The sequence below is a fragment of the Rhinopithecus roxellana genome, chromosome 1 (assembly GCF_007565055.1).
Source record: "Rhinopithecus roxellana isolate Shanxi Qingling chromosome 1, ASM756505v1, whole genome shotgun sequence".
NCBI classification, from domain to species: Eukaryota; Metazoa; Chordata; class Mammalia; order Primates; family Cercopithecidae; genus Rhinopithecus; species Rhinopithecus roxellana.
Window position 1 is genome coordinate 75,505,942 of NC_044549.1, and position 25,949 is coordinate 75,531,890.

At 46.9% G+C, this 25,949-nt stretch overlaps 1 protein-coding gene across 2 annotated transcripts in view; it reads left to right on the top strand.

Annotated features, from left to right (window-relative positions):
* CACNA1D (calcium voltage-gated channel subunit alpha1 D) overlaps window positions 1-25,949 on the top strand; it is a 330,433-nt gene that overhangs the window by 210,402 nt on the left and 94,082 nt on the right. The window contains exons 9-12 of one of the 2 annotated variants that reach the window (XM_010376188.2): window positions 7,099-7,268; window positions 23,890-23,977; window positions 24,246-24,305; window positions 25,327-25,353. In XM_010376188.2, coding sequence (XP_010374490.1) covers window positions 7,099-7,268; window positions 23,890-23,977; window positions 24,246-24,305; window positions 25,327-25,353 — 345 coding nt within the window. The remainder of the gene's footprint in view (window positions 1-7,098; window positions 7,269-23,889; window positions 23,978-24,245; window positions 24,306-25,326; window positions 25,354-25,949) is intronic. The other variant, XM_010376189.2, reaches the window with a different exon arrangement.

Sequence of the window (25,949 nt, forward strand, 5' to 3'; positions counted from 1 at the left end):
TTTTTCCAAATAGTCGTGTAAGAAAATTGGGGCTTCATGAGAAGTGTGTTTTGACCACATTTGTATTGATGTTAAATCCAGCCCATCACCCAGGGCTTACTGAATGTCTCTGGTCTTCCTCACCACCATTTTCTTCTTCTTTTCATTTTCTCTTCATACATAACACCTGCCAAAGCTGATAGGCATAGTATCAAATTTCTGTCGGTTCCTCCTTGCCTACAGAGAAGCAATCCAGGTTCCTTAGTTTTATATTTAAGCCCCTTCCTGGACTGACAGGAAGCCTGTTTTGTTTTTGTTTTTGTTTTTTTGTTTGTTTGTTTTTGAGACAAGGTCTCTCTCTGTCACCCAGGCTGCAGTGCAGTGGTACAATCACAGCTCACTGCAGCCTCAACCTCCCAGCTCGGGTGATCCTCCTGCCTCAGCCTCCTGAGTAGCTGAGACTGCAGGTGCATGCCATTTCACTTGCCTAACTTTTAAAAAATTATTTTGTAGAGAGGGGATCTCACTCTGTTGCCCAGGCTGGTCTTGAACTCCTGGCCTCAAGCCATCCTCCCACCATCACCTCCCAAAATGTTGGTATTTCAGGCGTGAGCCACTGTGTCTGGCCTTGTAGCCTGGTTTTGATCCTCATCCTCCTGGTGTCTACTCTCCCTTTCTTCTGCTCCTGCTTTTCCTTCCAGGCATCGTGTTGAGGTGCTCAGGGTAGATTCAGCAGCTGCATGGCCTTGTGTGTCCAAGTGCTGTGAGCCTCAGTGTCTGTACAAGAGGGTGATAGCAGCCCCTGCCTCACCATAGTCACTCACCAATGGGGATGGGGTAAGGTGTTGCTCTGGGCTCTGGTTAGGATGCGATGCTGAGGGGACCACCTGGGGTAGGGGACACATGTATTCATGTTTTGGTGCTCAGTGAGTAGAGTTTTCTGGTGAATTAGCGGCAGGCAGAATGCATTTGAATGGGGTAAGCCAGAGAATGTCACCAAAAGCATGAGACTTGAGCTTGGTCTTGAAAGGTGCACTGGATTCAAAGATGGGAGAAGGCTGCTCAGGTGGATGGAATTCTGTAGACAAAAGCTCAGAGGGTTGTGGAATTGAGAAGAGTGTGGCCAGAGTATAAGGTGTGCATTTATGGGATGGGTGAATAAGACTGGAATAGCATTTGGGAGAAGGCTGGAAGGCCTTGAGTGGCAGGCAGAAGCATCTGACCTTGATCCTTGAGGAAGGCAATGAGGAGCTGTGAGTCATTTTGAGTCGGATGCCACCAGGGGGAAGTCTGGGTCTGCAGTAGTCACCTGGAGCAGAGAGGGAAGCAAGCTCTGACGAAATGCTCTGGCCACAGCTCCTGTGGCTGCCCGGGGAATGGGTGCGTGCAGACTGGCCTACATAGGACACTTGGCAGCTGTCCTGTTAGGCTGTTAGGGAGATTCCTTACTGAGTAATTGCTTCTCAACCAGGAGATACAAGGGAATATCTTAATGACCTAGAGATAGACCACATGAGGCCTGAATACAATAAGGGAAAATGGCGAGCTGACGGTGGAGGCTGTTCCAGATGATATGTCTAGGTTTGGGCACACTCATTTCATGCTTCTGGGCGATCCCAGCAATCATGGGCTTTCTGTTCTATAGGGGCATATTCTGGCCTCCTGAAGGAGTAGGAGTAGGGCTTGTTTTGTTAGATACAATTTTTTATACATAGCCTTCCTGCATGTCTGTATAAAGTGTCACCAAGGGGAAAGAGAAACATGGGAAGAGATACATGAGAAATGGACAACATTGTCCATTCCTGCCTGCAAGGAGCTTACAGTCTAGCTGGTAAGCTGAAATGAGTATGTAGCAACATGAATTTGAATTTGGTTAGTAGTAGAGTTATATCTTCTAAGCATTCAAATGTTTTCTATTTGGAAATAATTTCAAATATATAGAACAACTCCAAGAATAGAAATAGCACAGTGAATAATCCATATACCCCTTTCTCCAGTTTACCTAATATTAAATTTTACCTCATTTACTTTTTCATTTGTTGTCTATCCATAAGGGATGTGGACTGATTTTTAAAAATATGTTATAATTTATTACTGTCCTTAGTTATTTCAGTGCTCAGATTTCCTAAGATTTGGCTAAGTAGGAGCTACTTCTCTAGCTCCTGTATCCTTATGATACATCTCCATAATGTGTTTTGGTTTGTTTTTGTTTTTGAGCACTTCCTGATTTTCTTCATCTTGTACCTACCCTACCCTTGCCCTGGAATCACCCACTTCTCCAAAGTCCCCTGGTTCCTTTTAATGGGGAATGTTATTAAAGACCAAGATGTGGGTACCAGGTGTGCTTGTACCTGCCAGAGCATCTTTGCTTCTAAATCCTTTCAACAGAGAGAACTAGGAAATATATGCATTTGTTTACACATACTCTTACACATACTTACATTGATACATATACTCACATATCAACCTCTTTTAAAAATCAGACATTGGAAATCAGACTTTAAAATAAACAACTTTTAGAAATCATCAGTTCACACCTATACCTTCGATTCCAGTCTGTCCCCAGAGGGTTCTTCTCTGTTCCGTGTCCCTCCTTCCACAGCGAGGACTCAGGCTCCCAGCAACATTAGCACATGTACTCACTCCCTAAATCCTGTAATATGTCTAAGATAGTTTCAGAATGGTCTCATCCACATCACTACAAAAAATAAAGCTACTAAAAGGAGTTCAGTGTTTGTTTGCAGTTCATCCCTCACTCCAATCCTGCCGAAGACTGGGAGCATATCGTCAAATATTCCTGAGCTATTTGAATTAGTTTTGTCTTTCTCCTTCAGTCTGGTTATGGTATTCATTGAATTACAGATTTGTTTGTTTCAATTCACTTTCAGTTTAGGGGTATTTTCCCTTCATCTCGTCCTTATTGACTTAATTTTAAAAAATTTAAGGTGAAGAACATTAACATGGTTCCCAAAGTCAAAACTATAGAAAAAGATATACTTAAGAGTGTCACTCCAACCTTGATTCCTGTGGCCTAATTCATTCCCATCCCTTGTTTTCTGCTCTTTTAGATACATCCAAGAGAAATATGCATATTTTATTTCCCAGTTTTTTGTATCCAAAGGGTAGCACACCATATATATATTTCTTTTTTTTTTTTTTTTTTTTTTTTTTTTTGGTCCAGGCACTTCTTATTTATCTTTTGATCAGACACACCATAACCAAAATTCTGATTTGGAACAAGAAGGCTCCTAGCATATAACAGTTGTCGGATTTTTAGTTACTTGCAAAAGTCTGTTGGTTTCTACCAATAGCTTTATTAAATAAGCTTTGTAAAACAATCTGTTAGTGATAGGATTCTTAGAATATGAAGAATTCTTATGCAAAGTGGAGTGACTTTTTTCCATCATTCCAAAGTTTCATAGAAGGTGCCTCGGACTCGAGGTGTGCTTTTCAGGATCAGAGGGACGGTTGTGATGGGACTGGGTTATTCTCAATGGAGCAGATAGTGTACAGGATCGGCAGTGGGTTTGCCGGCTCATTGTGGTCACTCCGAGCCTTGGGACCCATGTGTCCTTCTGTGTGTTTCCCAATCCTGACAGGTTTGTGGCAGCTTAGAGCCCATTCACAGCTAGTGCTAATTTTTCTCCCTTTGATATTTGAGAAAGCTCTTCCATTTGCCTTTTAAATTTCTCTCTTATGTCTGGATTCAACAACTATTATACATTTGAACTTCACGTTGATACCGTTCTTTGTGTATTCAAAGCCTCATCTTACTGAATGTCTTGCTTAATTCCTGTGAAACAGCAGAACGGGTATTGTTGCGTCTGTTTGGAAGTGAGGAAACTGAAGCTTAGAACACAACAGTGACAGAGCTAGGACTAGAAGCCAAATCTTCAGACGAAGAGCCTGGAGTGGTGTAGGAAGGCCAAGGCTTTATCTGTGTTTATCACAGGGACTCCACCTCCCTGCCCCCTTCCTCCAAACTGCCCTGTGGCCAACAGATTTCTGCTGCATAAACCTCACCTCTGTCCACATCAATAATTATTACCTTCCTGCTAAGTATTCAGCCATTCAGAACTGTCTGAAATCAGTTCAGAGGGTCTATATCAGCAGCTTTGTTACATGAGCTCTTGTGACAGTGACCATCATTGTGAGTGGGCCATAAACCAGGACTTGGCAGGGTTTTTTACTCTTAGGAATTTTAGTCAGTAGAGTTTTACTTATGCCTGCTTAACTGCGTCCCAGCAGCTGAAAATGTGCAACAATGATGCAACTTGTTAGAAATGGGATTTTTATATTTGTAATGTTAAAAATGCATAAAATATTACAAAAGAAAATTACGAAGATAGTAAAAGAGTTACCCTGAGAAGCTTAAGGACATTCATTTTATAATGTATATAATCATACATATAATTGTATATAATTTATATAAAATGTATATAATTATACGTTATAAACATATATAATGTATGTAATTATATACATTATAAACGTGTATGATGCATGCAATTATATACATTATAAACGTATATGATGCATGCAATTATATACATTATAAACGTATATGGTGTATGTAATTCTATACATTATAAACGTATATGATGTATGTAATTATATACATTATAAAATGAATGTCCTTAAGCTTCTCAGGGTAACTCTTTTACTATCTTCATAATTTTTTCCCAAGAACCCATATATGATATGGACCCAAAGTAAGAATACCTTGTTTGTATGTAACCATCTGAATTTAGTATGCTAAGTTCAGAATCAAAACATGCAAACAGATTTGTACTGGGATACTTTTTTGGTGAATAATAAAACCGAAGGTCCACTTTTCTTTGAGGTGTATTTAAGAAAACAGTTTATATAACTCATTTTCCTGAAGACACGTGACATTCCAAGCCCTCTTATTGATGCTCAGGGATGTGATTCTGGATTGAGTGACTTTTTCAGAGTTCAGAGAGTCATTTGGTGAATTTACCTGAGCTGAGTTACATATTTTCCATGTGTTGGGAATCCCTGGAGGCCTAGAAACCGCAGACCGTTCTCAGTGTGTGGTATGTGTGAACAGCGAGACACTGGAGTCCTTACTTCTTTGAGACAGCAGGTGTTCTTTGGGCTGGGAGGACAGAGCACATGTCTGGGCTCAGATCGGCTCCTGCTTACTCTCTAGATCCACAAAGCCTTGCCTCCTTCCGTATTCACAGGAGGTACAGTGGAGACAGACAGCCCTAACAGGACCAAGGATAGGTTCCAGGGAGTCTGAAAAGTGGGGTGATTTAGGATCAATGAGAGGGATCCTGTTTTTTTTCTTTTTTTCCTTTTTTTTTTTTCTTTTTCCCTCCCTCCCTCCCTCCCTCCCTTCCTTCCTTCCTTCCTTCCTTCCTAGACAGAGTCTTGATCTGTTGCCAAGACTGGAGTGCAATGGCACAATCTCAGCTCACCACAACCTCCACCTGAGTGGGATTCTTTCTAATTTTGGGCAGAGGGTGGCACTTGGTGAGGATTCCAGTTTCTTATCTGAAGTATTAGCATCACTGGGTGTGCAAGCATCTGTTCAGCCCCTCGACAGCCTAGAGTTAAGGGAGGGGTGTGCATATGGGGTTAGTTTGTTGTTGTTGTTGTTGTTGTTGTTTGGAGATGGAGTCTCGCTCTGTTGCCCAGGCTAGAATGCAGTGGCACGAACTTGGCTCACTGCAACCTCTGCCTCCCAGGTTCAAGCAATTCTTCTGCCTCAGCCTCCCAAATAGCTGGGATTACAGGCGTGTACCACCATGCCCAGCTAATTTTTATATTTTAGTAGAGACGGGGTTTTGCCATGTTGGCCAGGCTGGTCTCGAACTCACGACCTCATGATCCACCCACCTTGGCTTCCCAAAGTGCTGGGATTACAGGCGTGAGCCACCGCACCTGGCTGGGATTAGCTTTATGAAAGCAGGTCACTTCCCCTTTCGTTGGTTGGGTTGGGTTGGGTTATTGAGGTAGGACCCTGAACAAGACACGCTGGCTTTGACTCGGAACGAAGGCAAGAAGGCAGACAGAAGTAACCTGTGTCGGAATCTCAAGGTCTGTGTGCAGAAACTGCATTGCTGTAACCTCACCTGCTTCCTTAGCAGCTTTTAAGTGTACTTACTAAATCTCTAACTCACATATCTTGGCTCCTGTAACAACTCACGGTTGGAGACGCAGATGGTTCCTCGCATATAAAAATTGGGTAATCGTCTGCCTGACTCTCAGGCTTGCCTGAGTGAGTGTGGGGTTTTGTATATATGCATAGATAGAGGCTTGCACACATGGTGGAAAGTAGCGTAAACACCCCACAGTTGGGAACATTTACCTGTCTGCCAGAGCCTTTCCAGGGCAGGTGTTCCTATAAATGGGCAGCAAATCATATGCCTCTTCCCCTCCTGCAGGGAAGACTTTTGGGGAAGACTATGACAAGTAGCAAGGGTGAAGAAAAACAGTAATGCTTCATCAGTGCTCAAGTTCCCATCTGGGAAGGGAGAACTGGGTTGTGGGGCAGGGGTGGGGGACTGCCCTGACTCCATCCACTGCTCTGGTCCAAACCTGCAGGTGATGGGTAGAGGAGACTAGGGTGGGCACCAGCAAGGACTGCTGCCCGCTCAGAGCTCTTGGTTTGGACAAAAGGGGTAGCACACAATATTAATGCAAAGTTTGTCCAAAAGCATTGAAGAAGCCCTAAACGTGGTACTCTTTGACCACAGCTTGGCCCACTTGGCTCCCTCCTCTTTGAGGAGGCTCTGGGGAAGGTGGGGCATCTCTGAGTTCAGGCCCCTTGTTGGGGGGTGTCAGAGGCCCACTATGACAGCACCTGGTGTTTTGGGCCTAGGCCCCTTGGGATCGCTGTCATCTGAGGGGAGTTCATTTTCTAAGAAATGATGCATGTGTGTTGGTGTGGGCTCTGCGACGCTGACCCCCACGGTCTTGCTTGAGAAGACACTGTCTTCTGTCCAAGTGTGTGGCTCCATAGCTGTGCTCATGTGACTGTACTCAGTGCTGTGTGTCCTGCCACAAGACTGTTGTGCAGCAGGGCAGTGGCTCAGGATGCAGGTCCCCAAGGATGTCCTGATATGTGCTTGTCCTCTTTGCCTCCTTCAGAGAATTCTCAAAGGAAAGAGAGAAGGCAAAAGCACGGGGAGATTTCCAGAAGCTCCGGGAGAAGCAGCAGCTGGAGGAGGATCTAAAGGGCTACTTGGATTGGATCACCCAAGCTGAGGACATCGATCCCGAGAACGAGGAAGAAGGAGGAGAGGAAGGCAAACGAAATAGTATGTAGCACCTTTCCTGCCCCTGGCTAGACAGACCCAGTGTGCGGTTCAGACGCCTGGCAGCAGGCCTTCCTTGACTCTGACCCAGGCTGTGAGTGGGACGGCCTCCTCCCAGCCATCTGGTCCCTTCTGCCTGCACACATCACGGAGAGAACAGGCACATTGGCGCTGACTCTGGATTTCTGCCTGAGGTTTGGGGGTTAGAGTTGTATTTGGTAAGGTGGGCTAAGGAGGATCCGACGGACCCACCGTTGGCCTGGGAAATTCAGTAAGCGCATTTCTGTTTGGGCACAGGGGTGATGAGACATGTATTCTTGCACCACAGGAGAGGAAGCTGTGGTTTCCCTCACCTCAAAGTGAACAGTGTTATTGGACAAGAATTTGAAGTGCAGGGTTCCTCTTGACTCTTACTCTTAGGCCACCTGACATGGCTCCTACATGTGCTATTCATATGAAGCCATATGCTTAGCCCATCAGGGACTGGGAGGAAACCGGCTCACTCTTCTAGGCAGGTGTTAAGGGGCATGTGAGTCAGTGACAGCTGTTTTGCAGCCCAACCACCGACACCCCACACTGTGACACTAAGCACCCTAGAGCACTTTCTGTAGGAGGCAAGGCCTGAGAACTCAGTCAGTCACTGAAATTAATTGCCATTGTCAACCACAGTGTCTCTTTCACTGCATACTTTTCCCACAGATGTGCTCTTATTCTTTCTGGGGACCTCTGTGCCTTGGGTCAGAGTGGAAACTGGAATCCAGCAGTGCATTTGACTGAGATGTCTGTGACTTGCCACAGATCTGGAAGAGTTGAATAGGAAGGACTGAGAACATACTACAAGGGCACATGTCCATTGAGAGGCCTGGGGGCCCGAGGCTGGCCCTACATTGTAGAAGACGGCTGAGCAAGTCCCTGCTTGAGCAGAGTGCCTTGGATGTTTTGCTCTCAGCAAGGCCCGTTGCTGGGTACAGGGGAAACCCGGAGCTGGAGAGGATGTGGAGTGCTGCCTCCTAGGGAGAGACATGGCTGCTCATACTAAATGCAGCCCTGGGGAGCAGAGCTGCAGGGCACACATAGAGGGCAGGCGCATGCTGCGGGAGCCGAGGAGGGGTCGAGGACAGGGCTGGGGGACATATTTGGCCTGGGCCCTGAAGGATGGATGGATCGCAGGTGTGACCGTTCAGTGTGAGAAGAAGCTCCTTGACCCAGGGGACTAGCCATGAGGGAGGCATGGAGGTGGGCAAAGGCCGGATTTCAGAGAGGAGCAGTGGTCCCTTCGGCTGGAGCGCAGAGGGTGTGAAGGTCGGGGTGAGCTGCCATAGGAAGGGTGGGTGAGGTGCAGTTGTGCCTCTTCTGGAGGTTGTGGAGTGTGGAAGTAGGGGCTGAGAGACCCCTGACGGAGGGGCTTCTTGTCTGAGAGGGCCCTTACCTTTCTTCAAGCCTGGGTTCTGTGCCTTCACGGGGAGGGAGTGTATTCCGTGATCTCAGATGGCCTGGCTGGTACAAATCTGTGTGCTGACTGGGAGTGGGCAGGGTCAGGCCTCTCTTCTCTCCCTCCCTGCATCTTGCCAGGCTCAGGAAGGGGCCGGGGCTTCAGCACCTGAGGATCGGAAGACTGAGGGAGGGTTTCTAGAGCTAACTGTTCGCTGAACCAAGTTCAGAGTTTATAAATAGACATTTGAGTCTCAGACTCAGCGATGTGCCTGTGAAGTGATTAGATGTAAGAGTGCCTGCCTGTCCTTTGCACAGCTCTCCCCTTGGCAGTCGAGCTGTCCTGAACCCCATGGCCTCCGTGGAGCTTCTGTACCTGCAGTATTGCTGGCAACAGGCCACGTAGGTGCAGCTTGGAGATGCCTGCACAGCTCTTTCCCCTTCACTTGCGAACTGTAACTCGGATGCTGACCTGCCTCATCTCTCCTCAGCCCAACATGGTATTTGTAAACGAGAGGAGGTATGGCCCCTTTTTCTTGGCAGAGTATCTTTCTTTGCTAGTTTAGCTGTGTCCCCCAGGGAGCTGAGTGAGGCCTTCTTATAGGCCAGTGGCCTTTTCTCTGTTTATTTCTCCTCCTCTAGAAATAGACAAGGATTCGTGTTCTAGTGTTGCTAACATCAGTCATGGTAGAGTTGTTTATTGGGCCTATGATCTGAGGATTAAGGGTTTTCATTGGATTTAAGGTGATATCTTGAGGGTTAACCATTTTATCTCAGCCCAGCATTTCCTGTGACCTGCCACTGTAAAGAACCTGACGATGACAGAAATCAATGACTCTGCCTTTCAGAGAACTTGCCAGGAGGGGAAGATGGAGAAGGGGTGGCTTAGTGTGAGAAGCTGATCCCATTGTTAAGGCCCAGCACCGTGCTGTGTGAGCCCGGGAGGGCGCAGTGATTCTGGCTGGTGGGAGTGGACGGGCCGGGGCGAGGTGAGGAAGGCTCCGTGGGAGGAGCAGCCCTGGGCGGCAGAGGGTGGGGGTGGGGGCTTTTTCAAGCTGGGGAAATGGCACGAACAAGGTGTGCAAAGTGATAGATATTCAGGAGCCCTTAAATGCATTGCTCAATAAAATAATCTAGGAAAGAAACAAAACCCGCTTAAAAGCCTTGTAGATCTTCAGAGTTCACTCTCACTGGGGCTCCCAAGCCCAGAAAGCTGCACTGTGTCTGGAACATCAGCAATATTATTTCTGCTATGCACCATGATGTGTGACTCAAAATGATTAACTAGCTTAACGTTTGATCCAGAATAGCAAATGTTTCTGTGATGCACCCTTGTTCTTTATGGAGCTCTTTTTGCCAGGTGCTGGGGTTTCCTGTGGAGTGAGGCTCATAGCGCTTCCCAAGGCATCAGATTTCCAGAGCCTTGATGATGGGGGTTTTAAATAAAGACAGAAATCTTAGGCTGTGGAGGCCATAATGGCATTTAACTGACTTGAGAGCCCCAAGTCTCCTCCTCTGAGGAGAGAACCTCTCTGATCACAGACCTCAGCGGCTCAGACCCTCTGGAGAAGACAGCACTGTTGAGGTTTCCCCGGGGCCTCCTGTGGCTGCCAGCCATTTTCTTCCTGTCACAGCCAGAAAACCACGTGAGGAGAGGGTTTCAGTGAGGCCCACATGGTCCTCCTCACCAAATAAAGAGCCCTGGATTCACCACATGCACATGCCAGGTCTGGGGCCGTCTCTGTGCATCTGATTAGCAGGCAGTGGAAGTGTGGGTGTTGCCAGTGTTAGGGTGTTTGCATCCTCCCTGGGGGTGTGAGATCACCCCACATGCCTTCCACTCCAACCCTGCTCCTCTGTTACCTCTTGGGAGGAGGATGGTGCAGGGCCTGGGCTCCTGACTTTGTCCATAATGACTGAGGATGCTAATTCAACTGATAGCCCTTTTCAGCCGGGTCCTGGATGTGAGTTGAGCAGTTTCCTCCAAGACCTTGAGGATTGAAGTGACAGTGTGAGAAGAAACACTGGGAAGTGTTTCAGGAATAGCTGAGGCTCAGCCTAGATGAGCAGAGGTGGGTGTAGGAAGTCACTAATAACAGCAGATGTCTGTGAGCTCACGGGAGGCAACGGCTTGGGCTGGAGGGCGTCTTCATGCCCCTTCTCCGGATGTGGCTGTAATGGAGTTTTGTGACTTGGAATTTGGACTTTAGTGTTAGGCAAATTACTCAACCTCTCTGGGCCCCACTTTCCTTGTCTGCAAGAAGGGGATAAAGATATATCTCCTCATGGGGCTGTTGTGACAACTGAATGTTCTGTGACTGGTAGGAGATGTCATAGTTGTAGTATGTGCTGTTGCTGTTTTCACCAGACACCAGTAAAACTTGACCTCAACAGAATTTTGGGGGTATAAATTTAGGGGGTACAAATACCGTTCTGTGACATGGATATATTACATAGCAGTGAAGTCTGGGCTTTTAGTGTAACCATCACCCAAATAGTGTACATTGTACCCAGTAATTTCTCATCCCTCACCCCTCTTCCACCCTCCCACCCTTCTGTGTCTCCAACGCCTATTATTCCATCTACACGCTATGTCCATGTGTACACATTATTTAGCTTCTGTTTATCATTGAGAACATGCAGTATTTGACTTTCCTAAACAGAATATTTTTGAAGGTTCTACTAGACCTATAACCAGCCTCAGGGTGGAGCCTCCCTCTTAGGACCATTGCCCTGTACTTTTCTGTTCAGAAACTAAGGTTCTGAAGTATTGATGGGAAACACATCTGTTAACTAGGTCACTTTCGAGATAGGGCAGCACAGCTTTCTGGCTCTTGAAGTCCATTTCCAGTTTGGCAGTGCTTGCTGTCAGAGAACAGATGTCAAGTCAAGTACTTGGAGATGCGCTCACATTATCTTTTCTCTCTGATCTGCTAAATGTCACTGCCTGCATCTGCGATGCCCAACACTGGCTGTACGTTATGATCACCTGGGGAGCTTGGACACTTCTTGATGCCATACTCCACCCTTTAAGACTCTTGATTCATTTGGGGTGGGAGCCAGGGGTGGCTCTTTTTCATTCAAGTTCCCTGGGGATTCTAATGTGAAGCTCAGGTTCAGAACTCCTGAGTCCAGGATGCTATCAGGGGCTGAATATCACACTGTTCCAGGCGTTCACTTGAAAGAAGAGGAGAGGCAATCAGGCCTCTGACTGAGCTGTCTGGTGACTGGTGACAGGTAGCTCCAGCTTTGTGCATTCATAGATTATTTAAGATGTCAATTTCATAAATGTGCTATTGGAAAGCTGGTGTTACACAATTAACTGAACGGACAAAATTCCCTTTGAAGTGAGTTCCTGAGCATTTGGTAAATTTTCAAGGATAATTTATTTAACTTTTTGCTGAGCTTCAAGTTTCTTAAGAAACCCTGCCAAATCTCAAAGTGATTTTTTTAGACGTATGCAGCTGCTTCTGAGTTAACAATGGAGTTTTGCTAGGACCATTAAAATCTGGAAGCCTAAAATTCTATTTTAAACTCTTCTCATTGTCAGTGATTAGTCTTAAAAAAAAGCATTAAAAATGAAATCATTTTAAAGGGAGCTCATTCTAAAATTGTGGCTAGAAAAACAGGGCAGTTTTATTGTAGGAACTATTAATGATTAATAATTCCTCTAAGTAAAGATATTTAATGCCCAAAGAAAGGGAGGGGCATACCTGAAACTTCATCTCTGACCACAAGGACAGCCTCTCTGTCTTCTGCTTCTTCAGTGGTCCTGGAGGCTATGGGCACTGCCCCTGCCTGCCTGCCCGCCTGTCCGGGGACTCTGCCACCCTGGGGCTTACTGTAGCAGGTTGCCCTAGCTGCCTCCCTTTTGCATGTGCTACCTAGTTGCCTCTTACTGCAATGTTTGCTTTGGGGGTGGACAGAAAACCAGGATGGCATAGCTGTTTGCAAGCATGAGACATAGCAATTTGCTGGTCCTGTTTTGAAAGACTGTGTTTTGAAATTGTGATTTATAAAACTGCTTTCGTCACCATTGAACTACCTCAAGGCACAAGTTCAAAATGGAAAATACTCAATTAAAAGCTGTAAAGCAAACAGCAGCAGTTAGAGTGGCATACGGTAAATATGTGTCCAGGTCAAGAGCCCTCACTGGAGAGGTAGCTGGGAGTGCTTTCACTGGGAAGTGGGAGGGCTGACTCAGGGGCTGGCCCTAGGGTCAGTGGCTGGACACTCTCTCCATTGCGGTGGCACTGGGAGTAGTTGTTTGGCCAGGTGGACTCTCTCCACAGGGGTGATAGAAGCGTGGGAATTTCTGAAGGTGCCTGCATGTCTGCCATCACCTTCAGCCTCCTAAGAGCTGATGGGAGCTGAACTCAGGGACTGTGGCCCCACTGTGGAGACAAGGAGTAGGTACTCCAGGCAGGTTTGCAGTCTCAAATCAGCGTTGTTTTATCTGTTTTTGATACATTTCAGTTATGGAAGTAATATTTGCCTACATAAAGAATTCATGTAATTTCAAAGTATATAAAGTAAGAAAAAAATTCTCTCTTCCTTATCCTTAAAGAGGGGCAGACTAAGAAGTTTGGGGCCTCTACTTCCACACCTCACTGCGCATAATACATGACACAGACAGCATGCATAGAGCTTCCACCCTAAGATGCCCAACACAGGTATTTTTCACTGAACCATGTACCACAGATATTTCCCATGTTTTTAAAGCAAAACGTTGGCTCTTTTCAATAAATTGCCATTATAAAAACTGCTACAATGGACTATACACTCTACAGCACGTGGACCTCTACTTTATAGAGGTCTCTCCACCATGAGACCATCAGCTCCATGGGAGCAGCAGGAATAGGGTCTGTTTCTGCCCTCTGTTGTGTGGCTGCACCCGGCACAGCGCTTGTCCCACACATAAGCATGCCGTTACTTCCTTCTTGAATGAAAGAATACAGAGTAATAATAACTAGCATTTGTCAGGTACTTTCTGTGTGTGAGACACTGTTCCAAGGGCTGTGGGTGAATACGTTCATTCTTCTTCACACAGCTCTGTGAGACAGGAACTTGACAGGTGGGGAAACTAAAGCACAAAGCAGTTCAGTAGCTTCCCAAGGCCATGTGACTTACGTGGCAAAGCTGAGATTTGAACCCAAGCTCTGCCACAGTCTGCACGCTAACCATCATTAACCCCTGCAAACACATGCCCCTGTGTCTGCATGCTCGTGTTCACATTTTTGTGGGAGAGGATACGAGAAAAGGGTCTACTGTGTCAGAAAGGATGCACATTTTAGGAATGTGAGTATTCTGCGCACCCATAGTGTGTGCAGGTGTCTGTGCTCCCCACACCCTTGCTTACTCCAGCATTCCTGCCGCTGTCTCACACTGCCCCACACAACCCTTCCCTAGAGTATGGAGTCTGTACTCTGAAGACTAGCCGGCTTAGAGTGATCATGGAATCACGGGGCTGCAGGGGGTTAGAGATCCTAGAGTCATTTCTCTTGTGACCTGGGGGTCATGGGAGAGTCGTAGTGATGACAGTAGTGGTGATTGATCGTGCCTTGCCAAAGCTAGGCACATTGCTTTTATTAGTGTCTCTACTGTTCGCCTCTTACAACAACCTTACGTGGTACAGGTCCAACTATTATTGACATCTTACAGGTGTGGAGGAAACTAAGGCTTCGCAGTATCAGGTAACCTGTCCATGGCCATCTGACATGGACGTGGCAGGGCTGGGATTAGACCTGCCCTGTCAGAGTCCAGAGCCTACCTTTTGAACTCCCACCTGTCCATCCCATGTGGTAGTGCTGTGTGGAATCACACAGCCAGTCAGTACCCAGGGCTCCTGACTCTCCCTAAAATGCCCTTTCCTTAACACCCTTCTTAGATGGGAAGCCAAACCCTGGAAACTTTTATCTAGCATGGGTTAGCTGGTTGTTGATTTAGAACAGGTTCTTAAAGACAGATGTTTGTCAGTAGCTGTGGAAAGGGCACTTCCTCTCCATTGTTCCGATCCTGAGCTGGATTCCTAGCAGGAGGAGGACTGGGGCAGGCGGGCGTCCATTGCGCGAGGCCGCCTGGCTGGCGGGGCTGGCCGCGTGGGGCCCTGGTTTAGCTGCTGTTGCTGCCCTCTGCTGCTTTGTAATGAAATTGCCTGTGTTCAACCTGAAGGGGTCACAGTGGCCGACTTGCTTAAAGAGGATAAGAAGAAAAAGAAGTTTTGCTGCTTTCGCCAACGCAGGGCTAAAGATCATGGTAAATTACTGAGACTGAACTTTCTCTTTCCGCAACATCTCTGATACCTTTTCCTTGCATATAGGCATTGTGTGAAATGCATGTGCCGTGTGACGTGTTCAGAAGATGCCTATATTTTAATTGCTTGATTTCTTTCTTCTTGGACTTTTCCAAAATAAGGTGCCCTTACCAAGACAGCATTGCCGTTTTCTTTTTGTTTGAACTGTACCTTATAAAGAAGCAGCTGAACCAACTCAAAAAATTTATTTGATTCAGCATGAATATTCTTAGACTGGAAGACAGACTTTTAAAATACTTTTCCCCAAATGATGTTTTTAAATTTAAACTATTTAGAAATTCCAATAATGTTATTTGATTGATTTTTTTTTTTTTCTCTCCAGGCTACATGTTTCAAATTGCTTCTCTGTCTCTTAGTCTCTGGCTACTTTGCCCAGGATTATGTCAAAGTTGTAGTGGCAGCTTTAAGAATGAAATTAGCTGGGTGCAGTGGCTCACACCTGTAATTCCAGCACTTTGGGAAGCCGAGGCAGGAGGATCACTTAAAGCCAGGAGTTTGAGACTAGCCTGGGCAACAAAGTGAGACCCTGTGTCTACCAAAAATTTGAAAAAAAAATCAATTGTGGTGGTGCATGTCTATAGTCCCCAGCTACTTGAGAGGCTGAGGCAGGAGGATTGCATAAGCCCAGGAGTTTAAGCCTGCAGTCAGTGATATTGCACCATTACACTCCAGCCTGGGTAACAGAGTGAGATCGCTGTCTCTTAAAAACTAAAAATAGACTTCAGGGATACAAAGATTTGGGGACACTTGCCTTTGAAAGTGAGAATGGGCTCCTGTGTTAAAGTTACATTTCCAGTTACGTCCTAAAATAATGCTAAACATACCCTTCCTGAGAATCCCTGGAGTAGCTGTCGGGGCCATTCCCCGGGCAGGCAGTTAGGTGAGCACCTGGCTCCCTGCCTTGCTCTTCCCAAGTCATAGCAGTGGTTCAACAGCAGCACAAAGCTTTGCCTGTGCACACCAGTGCAGTCAACCTAGTTCTGCCGCCAGGATCGGCCCTGGTCACCTGACCCTGGTGAAAGTCTGTTTAAGAAGATTCAGACCGCAGGGAATTGAAGCCAACCACTAAGGGAACAGAGGGGACACACTGTACTCTTTTCTTTGAAGTGGCCTCTACCTCCGTGGGAATGCTGAGCTTAGAGATTATGGGATGCAGACAGGAACAACCCATGGATATCTGAAGAGGGTTATATTAGAGTCTAGGTCTCATCAGAAGGCCTAAAAGTGAAAAGGAATTAAGAGATTATCAGATATAAGCCCTTGTCATTCAGCACGTTGTGGCCCCCAGAGGAGGGGAAGGAGGAGGCGGAACTTGCCTGAGGTGGGACAGTGAGTTGGGGGTAGAGTTGGGGCTGCCTTTTTTTAGCTGTAGTGTTCACAGAGGGTTTATAAACAGGAGGCTGGGCTTGATGCAGTGCCTGAAGGTGTCTGCAAGAAGAATGGCCTTCAACTAAGCAGGAAATAGTGTCATGGACATAAGGAAAAATGTCTTTAAAGACTAATGTAGGGATATAGCTCTGGAGAGGTTACCAAAGGGAGGTAAATGATTTCTGTCCCCAGAAAAGAAAACACCCCTCCTTGGTTCTGCCTTCTTGAATGCCAGCTTGGGCCTTGTGATTCTCTAAGGATTCTTGTGGCTTCTCCACTGTCTTTCTGAGGTCTGCAGGGAGAGGAAGCAGTCTGACACATGTAAGGAACTTTATTTTGAGTGGGAATGGCTTTTTATTGACTGAAATACCTGAGGACTCAGGAAGGACCCGACCCTGCTGGCACCGGGTGGGGCAGGAGCCCTCATATGGGTGTTGGGCTGTCCCTGTCCCTGGACACGCGGAGATAGTTACTGTCTGGGCATAATTCTTGCTTGAGACATGGAAACCTTGGTCTGGCCTTGACCCACATTCTCCAAGAAGAACCTGGCTTCTTTATAGCAGCAAGAGGCTGTTACCCTGTGGTGGCCTAATGTGTCACTACTAGCATGCGCATGTGCCTTTAGGGGGTGTGTGGGCCGCTTCTGGATTTGGCAGGCCTGTATGTCGTGGTACTGCTTGTATTTGTCATGAAAATAAGATGAAAACATGAGATCTAGGTGTCAGGTACCCTGTCCCCTAGGAAGGTAGTCACAACTCAGCCACTGCTCAGTTGTACAGCTTCACGAATCCCTACCCTTTCCTTTGAAAAGAATGAGAAGCTTTAGGCTGCTTGGAGGTGGAAGGAAATGCTAAAAGAAATTCCTGAGTGTGCAAGCAAGCCTGTCCTGTGGAGAATAGAAGAATGAGGCTCTGAGGCCAAAGACATCTGTGAATTATACCGCTAATGGGACAGGTTCTAGAAGGAGACCGGAGGGCTCTGGGCTCAGTTTGATGTGTGGCAAGCCTTCCCTTTGGGGTGCCTTGACTGGAAGACTGGGGCTCTCCTGTGACACCCTGAGGCCTCTGGGGAGTTACTGCTTCCTGGGCTGTACCCCATTCTCTGGGACATTCTGCATGCAGAGAACTTGGACTCAGTTCTCCTGGGCAGGCCACTGGCTGGACCCCTGGCTCCCCTCCTGAGGGTGGTGGGCAGGGGCTCACTTCTTGTGCCCTCCCCTCCTTGCAGAGCTGGGGGAAATGCAAGGGAAACCCCCTGGTAGATGGTAATAAAACCAGCCAGCGTGTGGGCGTTTCTGCCTTCCTGCAATTATAGCAGGTCAGAGGTAAAAAGATCTTAGAGATCTGTCCTACAGCTCATCTTACAGATCTGGTAGTGAAGCGTAGGGGAAAAGAGGCCCTTGTCCCCTTGTCACCTGATGATAAGAACCAGGCTTTCCTGACATTTCTTCCATCATTATTTTTACCTCATCAGCCTCCATCACTGAAGGTTGATCTGAGATTTTGCTATACCTATTAATGTTGAACATAATTTTGAGGCTGCCTGCTTAGACCCACACATAAACTCATTTGCTGTGTGTGTGTATGTGTGTGTGTGTGTGTGTGTGATTTGCCTCTGAATTCACAAGCCTGACACATTTGGCTGAGATGAATGTCGTCCTTCAGCATGAGAGTAGATGGATAAATGTCTACACCTTGGTGAAAATGCTAGTTGTGTTGGCCTAAGAAGCAGCACATTTCTCTGGTTTACTGTGTGTGGTATTGCCCATGATGGCATCTGGCCCAGTACAAGATCTTAAAGAGAAGCGCCATGACCCACATCCACAGAGAGTGCTCCAGGTAGGGGCCTGGCCTGGCTGCCCATGCTGCAAAGGCCTTGGAAACTCTAATTACCATCTGGGACGTGCAGGGCTACTGTCTGCCACCATCCCCTCACCCCCAGTGGCACCCAGGGCCCCACCTCAGTCCATCACACTCTAAGCCTAAGGGTCTGCCCTGGAGCTCTTCCCAGAGATCCCAATGCCTGGAATAGATTGCAAAATTTAGGCCTTGAGCTTCCCCGGATTTTCAGCAGGCAAATTGTAGTGCCAGCATCCTCTCACAGGTCACAGGCTTTCCTAATGCTTGGTTTTTTCCAGACTCACTGAAAGTAGTTTTTAAATTTATATAAAAAATAAACTCTAACAAAACTCGAACATTCCAATTTCCTGGAATGTGCCAGGGAAGAGGCCTCACAGCTTGTTCCTGTGCAGATGGCCCCTGGTGCTTATTTCTATGGTAGGGGACTGGCACTTGTCAGCAATGTGGGGAGGTCTGAGGGTCTGCCTGCACCCCTAATAAAGTCTAGCCACTTGTCAGCAATTAACACTAAGTCCCTGCTGAAGGGGACAAGGCCATCACCTAAATGGGGCAGTCACAATGCTGTGGAAGCCAGTTAGGAGAAGCTCATGTGTTCCAGTAATTTGCCCATGGCTTTACCTACACAAGTTTCTTGTTTTTGTTTTTGTTTTGAGATGGAGTCTTGCTCAGTCGCCGGTCGCCCAGGCTGGAGTGCAGTGGCGTGATCTCAGCTCACTGCAAGCTCTGCCTCCCGGGTTCATGCCATTCTCCTGCTGCAGCCTCCCAAGTAGCTGGGACTACAGGTGCCCGCCACCATGCCCGGCTAATTTTTTGCATTTTTAGTAGAGACGGGGTTTCACTGTGTTAGCCAGGATGGTCTTGATCTCCTGACCTCGTGATCTGCCCGCCTCGGCCTCCCAAAGTGCTGGGATTACAGGCGTGAGCCACCACGCCCGGCCACCTACATGAGTTTTTATGACTCTTTCTGTTTGGATTTTTATAAAAGCCCAGTCATCACCAGTGCAGCTTGATTTTTGTACTATCCTCGGTCACTGGGCTGATATCCTGTAAGTGATCTGGTTATATGCCAGATTTTGAGCGGTTAATAAAGGTCATCAGAATAGTAAACCAGCACTGGTAGATAATAGACTCATTTGGCTTTTTGGAACTTTTTGATTTGTGGAATTTTAAGTATCTAACACCAAAATGTATACCAGTATATTTAAGTATGTACCAAAACCACAGTACATACTTGAAAAGAGTGGTGAGCAGAAGTCAGGAGAGATTTCTCAGTCTCAGCTGCATGTCCCAGGGCATTTTGGCCAGTTCTCTCCTTTGAGAAATCAAGAGTTTGCTCATATACTCTCAGATGCCCCTTCTGGTTGTAACAGTCTATGATTCATCTGTCCTTATTTTTAAAAAACATAGATGAGATCCTATTGGGGCTAAAGGAAGGGAAAGTCGTATCAATTTATTAACATTAAAAAGAGAATGCCTAATGCAAGTAAAGGGTAAAATGTTTTATTTTTCATAAACGAGGTCTTTGTTATACCCACTGAGCCTGATCTTTTCAAATATTTTTGGAAAAGGGAACGCTCTCTGTCCTGTGGTAGGGAGTAAGTAGCTGGAGAAGATAGGCTGCCAGGGGCCTGGTCAGAGTGTGTTTCCTCTGCCCAGATTTAGGGGCTGGATCAAGGTCTGTTTCGAGGACCAAATGAGGTCTCCAATTTCTAGCGTAGGCACTGTCCTCTTCCTTTTCCATCTGCCTCCACTTCTCCTCAGCCCTGGCAGCATCTTTCTGGGATATATTTATTTCTTATGTGCTGTGGCTCTTTAGGTGTCAAACAGCTATGACAGGAGAAGTTGCTATGCCTACAGAAGGCAAAGTTAGACAATAACTCAGCTAAAGACAGAGAAGATACAAACCTTTGCCCACTTTTTGATGGGGTTGTTTTTTTCTTGTAAATTTGTTTGAGTTCTTTAGGTAGGTTCTGGATATTAGCCCTTTGTCAGATGAGTAGATTGCAAAAATTTTCTCCCATTCTGTAGGCTGCCTGTTCACTCTGATGGTAGTTTCTTTTGCTGTGCAGAAGTTCTTTAATTTAGATCCCATTTGTCAATTTTGGCTTTTGTTGCCATTGCTTTTGGTGTTTTAGACTTGAAGTCCTTGCCCATGCCTATGTCCTGAATGGTACTGCCTAGGTTTTCTTCTCGGGTTTTTATAGTTTTAGGTCTAACATTTAAGTCTCTAATTTTACACTGTTGGTGGGACTGTAAACTAGTTCAACCATTGTGGAAGACAGTGTGACAATTCCTCAAGGATCTAGAACTAGAAATACCCTTTGACCCAGTCATCCCATTACTGGGTATGTACCCAAAGGATTATAAATTATGCTGCTATAAAGACACATGCACATGTATGTTTATTGCGGCACTATTCACAATAGCAAAGAATTGGAACCAACCCAAATGTCCCTCAATGACAGACTGGATTAAGAAAATGTGGCACATATACACCATGGAATATTATGCAGCCATAAAAAAGGATGAGTTCATGTCCTTTGCAGGGACAGGGATGCAGCTGGAAACCATCATTCTCAGCAAAGTATCACAAGGACAGAAAACCAAACATCGCATGTTCTCACTCATAGGTGGGAATTGAACAATGAGAACACTTGGACACAGAAAGGGGAACGTCATGCACTGGGACCTGTTGTCGGGTGGTGGGAGGGGGGAGGGATAGCATTAGGAGATATACCTAATGTAAATGACAAGTTAATGGGTGCAGCACACCAACATGGCACATGTGTACATATGTAACAAACCTGCACGTTGTGCACATGTACCCTAGAACTTAAAGTATAATAAAAAAGAAAAAAAGAAGAAGATACAAACCGAGAGTGATAGCCAAAGCTGATTCAGAGGTATGGAAGATTGCTCACACTAGATGCGTCTGTGCAATGATGAAAGTGGCCAGGGCAAAGTGACACTGGATTGGTCGCTTTGCTTCCGGGGAGCTCCAAGAGAGCTTTTCTGAGATGATGGAGTTAACATATGTGGGCTTCACTGATCATCAAGCCCTGGGGACCCAGCACTCTGCATGCCTCATCTCATTCTTATCCTTTCACAGATGAGGAAATGGAGGTGTAGAGAAGTCAGGTCACAAACCCGGGGCTATACTTAGATCCGGTCAACCTGTGCACCTGCTGTCAGCCACCATCCCAACCCAGCTGAAGGACAGTCAGCTCAGAGAGCAGGAGGACCCTCCCTCGCCCTCAGTGGAGCCCTGGCACAGGGCTGTTTGGGGAGTTTGGTTTTACTTCTTGTCTTTCCCCACAATTAGTCTAGGGAGCAACTAGAATATTTCATACACTAATAGCTGGCAGGGAGCCAGAAATGCTAACTGATGACCCTGTTCCCATAGAAAATATGTAATTTATCTCTTTCAATCAGATTGTTTTTAAAATGAAGCTTTAGGATTGAAATGCTGCGACTGTACTGATACCAGCATGAGACAAGACTCCAGAGATTAAAAAGCCACAAAGACTTAGTCTGTTCAGAAGTTTGCTCTTTTGAAAATAATGACTAATGTTCCAACATGATTAATATTAGAACTATGAGACAGCAAACTGTTAAAGATGGAAATGATCCTCAAGATACGTTCACACCACCATTTTAGAGACAGGAAAGTGAAGGCTGGAGAGAGGCGGCCCATTGCCCAGGAGAGTCAGAAAACAGAACCAGGACTGTGGGTTCCCCACATCGTACTGCCCTTGCTTCCTGGTCCCCTCAGTCACTGCAGGAACCACCAAGGAAAATGCTGCACAGAACTGACGCATGGTCACATGTCAAAAGGGTCTCCCACTGTGATTTTCTTTGTTGGATTTTGCAATCTCCTAGCCTTTCTGCTGAATCAGAGTGAGGAACAGTCGAGGAGAATTGCGTGAATAGCTTCTTGTGTGTCTGTGTGTGTTAATGGAGTTTTTTTTTTTTTTTTTTTAGGTTTTTCCATGATTAGATTCGGTTTTTTGTTTGTTTTTGTCCAGTTTTTTTGTTTGTTTGTTTTTGCATGAAATAATGAAAAAGTAAATCAAGGTTTGTAATTGGTTTCTTTTGACTTAGGAGAGAAGAAAATTCTTCTATGAGAGTACCAGCGATGTAACATGAGTCTATAATTTTACTCACTTGGTCTTAACTTTTGACACCCTTGCCTCAGTGTTCCTGGGCATGGCTGTGGAAGCTCCCGTGCAGGCAGGCTCAGTTCCTCGGGCACTCACAAGCGGAACAGATCAGGGATCTTCTTTGGTATCCTCAAAAAACTTACTTCTCAGACCACTGGGTTCCTTGAGCCAGGTTCCACCTATATCCCTGCTCTTACCTTTATGAAGTCTGGTATGAGCAAGCCGGGCAGAACACAGCCCCCTACGCAGAGCTGCCTGATCCAGCTCCTTTCCCTCTGAGCCTGGGCTGGGCCTCAGAATCTTTGCCATAGGGCTTCCAACCCACTACCAGTATTTGCAGATGAAACTTGAGGCATCCTTGCTAATGGGAGCCACGTGGGCCGAGCCCACGGGCCAAGCTTTCCTGCTGACACCATAAGGTCTGTAAAAACAGTCACTACAGTTCAAAGCCATGCCTCAGGAAAAAGGAAGTACACGTGGATTCTCTTCGGTGACTTCCTCTTTAACCTCTGCCCCCTGGGCAGAATTAATTATTCTTTACTCTGGAACCTCCTGCACAGACCCCTGAGGTAGCTCTCTTCACAGCTAATGGAAGTGAGCTGGGGGCTGCCTGTTCCTCATCCCTGTTCCAGGTGGGTGGGGTGCTATGTGCCCTCTTTGTGCCCCCACCCTCCTCCACTGCCTGGGCTCCAGCCTGTGTTCATGATGTTTATGGGATTGAATCAAGTGGATGAGAAAAGACGCTCATGCACCAGATGGTGGCCCTGGGTGGCCCCTGGACCTCCACACTCTAGTGGGCGTGTTTCCACATTTCCTCCACTTCCGCTCAGGATCCTGCCATGGAGAAGTGGGGCTGGCCCAGAGACCCCAGTTGCACTGGGACCAGAGTCAACCTTGCCCTCTGCTCACTGGTTGATAAAAACCTTCTTCTCTCACCCGTAACGCTCTAGTTCCTTGGCGCTCTAGGGCCAGCTTACTGGGTAAGAACTTTCTGCGTATTGGCTTCACAAGCTCAGCACAACTTCAGCATCAGGTAAAATAGCAAAAAAAAAAAATAGAGTTCTTAACTCTAAAAAATGTTGTGCATGGTACCTACATGCACCTTTTGGGGCAAGCAAAGATGTACCTGTAAAGTACATTTTGGTGGCTTCTCAGTCTGATCCCAGAGATGAGGAGTATAAAGTGGTGCTATACCCAGCCACAGGATTCACTTTGATCCCTTGGCTTCCTTTCTTGGAAATGCCTAGGTGGATAGAATGTCCTCCTGGAGGGGGACTCTGTGCTTTCCCTACAGGCCATGGGCACAGAGGCTCACCTGCGGTGGAGAGGCCTGGCTCCCTGGCACTCCCTTAGCCCAGCTGAGCCTCTGAGGGCCCTCGTCACCCTCCTCCTGGGTTCCAGAGGTCTGCCTGGTGGCAGAGGCTCCCACCTGGCCTGCTCCCAGGCATGCAGCATAACCCGCATGCTCTCTGAAGTCCGTCTTCTCCCCACAGCTAGCATGCCCACCAGTGAGACTGAGTCTGTGAACACAGAGAACGTCAGCGGCGAAGGCGAGACCCGAGGCTGCTGTGGAAGTCTCTGGTGAGTGTGGGGAGCACTCGCCCTCCTTCCCTTCCTATTGTCTCAGAGAAGCAGGTGGTGAGGAAGATGGCCCAGGCTGCAGCAGAGCCCCGGGCCATCGCCTTGGGTGTGGTGGGCGGGCAGGCTTCTCGTACCCCTTGCCACACTTCCTCCTGTGCCAGGGCTATCCCTTCTGCACACCCCCTCCCCGCATTTCACATGCCTCTTCCTGTAAGTAGAGCCCGTGAAGAGTGTGGTGATTAACCTGGCCGCCTGCTGTGTCCATTAGGTGCTGGTGGAGACGGAGAGGCGCGGCCAAGGCGGGGCCCTCTGGGTGTCGGCGGTGGGGGTAAAGGCCTGATTCTCCTTCCAGCCTGGGTTTGGCATTTGTGCTTTTGAAGAAGAGCTTCTGTGGCAGAGTTGCTGACTAGAATGTGCTACGTATTGAAGTTTTCCTTTGCTCGTGGGACCTTCCTAACCTCAGGCCTGGCGGTTGGATGGCGAGGCCCTGCCTTCTCGGTGCCTGGCACTTTTTCCCTGGAGCCCTGCACCAGCCTCTGCTCCTGATGGAAGGCACCATTGCATTAACACTCACTGGCTTTTTCTAGATGATTTGGGCTGCGGCAGCTGGCGGGGCGGGGGGTGGCTGGGGGGACCAGCAGTGCAGAATGTGCTGGGCACTGCCTGCTGTGGGGGAGCCCTGTGCAGTTTGGTTTTGTTTGCTGCTTGCTGGTATCCTTCAGGTCTTATCTCTGTAAAGTGCAGGTATCATTTTTAAGAGAACTCAATCTTACTCTTAGCAGAGTTTCATAAAAATGATGTGTTATGGGCAGAATATGCAACCATTTGTAAAGTGATTTTGCCTCCATTCTCTTGCTCTGCCCCCTCTGAGACATCATGAAGCAGACAGAGAATGGGTTTGTCATCCCCATTTTACGGATGAGAACGCTGAGGCCCAAGAAGACATACTGCTTTCCCATACTCCCCCAGTGGGAGAATGGCAGCACTGGGACTCCTAGTGAAGTGCTCCCTCTGCGGTAGTAGCAACAAATGCTGCTGTTGAGATGAGTGGCAGGAGAGACCCTGCTGCCTTCATTTTGGCCCCTGCATCACTGCCTGCTGCCAGGGCCCGCAGGGAATCTGGCTGAGTCTTCCCTGACCTGGGCCTCGAGGATGCTCAGTCTGCTTCTCTGGTCCTGGCAGCACCCCGATTTCTGCTCTGGCCTTGCCCCCGCTGGCCTGCTGTGGTAACCAGGGGTGCTAAGTCCAGGCTGGATGCATGGCTTTTATGATATCTCAGCTGAAATGGTGGGGAGTGTGTGCTCAAGCCCTCGGAACCAGAATCTTAACACTTTTTGTCTTTCTTTCAGTCAAGCCATCTCAAAATCCAAACTCAGGTCAGTATCTTCTTTCTGTTTCTTCGTTAGCCTGTATGTTGCCTTTGTATGTTCTCGCTTCTGAATTTTATGTAGAATTGCTCGGGACTTGAGTTTTCCTCTATGGGTTATAACATTGATACCGAATTGCAGTCAGTCAGTTGAATCCTATGAGCCTGCCTTAGGGGGCAGTGTAATTGGTGCCAAAAATCTCCCTCAAAACAAACCAACAAGACCCAGTAAAGATTTTTGCCTCCCCGTTAATCCTCCTTATTCTCTGAGTCGTTTCCCTAAGAGAGATGCTGCTTGCCACTTTTCTGCTCGAAAGCTTTCCATAGAAAGGGAGTTCAAGAAGTCTCCCAAGGTACTAGCATTTCTTGATGTGCATGCAGGTTATGTGTTCAGTTGGTAAAACTCATTGAACCATATACCTATGATTTGTGTACTTTTCTGTCTGAGTGTTATTTTTCAACAAAAACATTTTCCTACTATATATAAACACTAACTTAAAATAGACAAGGACCTAAATATAAAATATAAAATCATGAACATTCCAGAAAGAAAACATAGGAGAAAGTCGTTGTGACCTTGAGTTAGGCAAAGGTTTCTGAAGATGC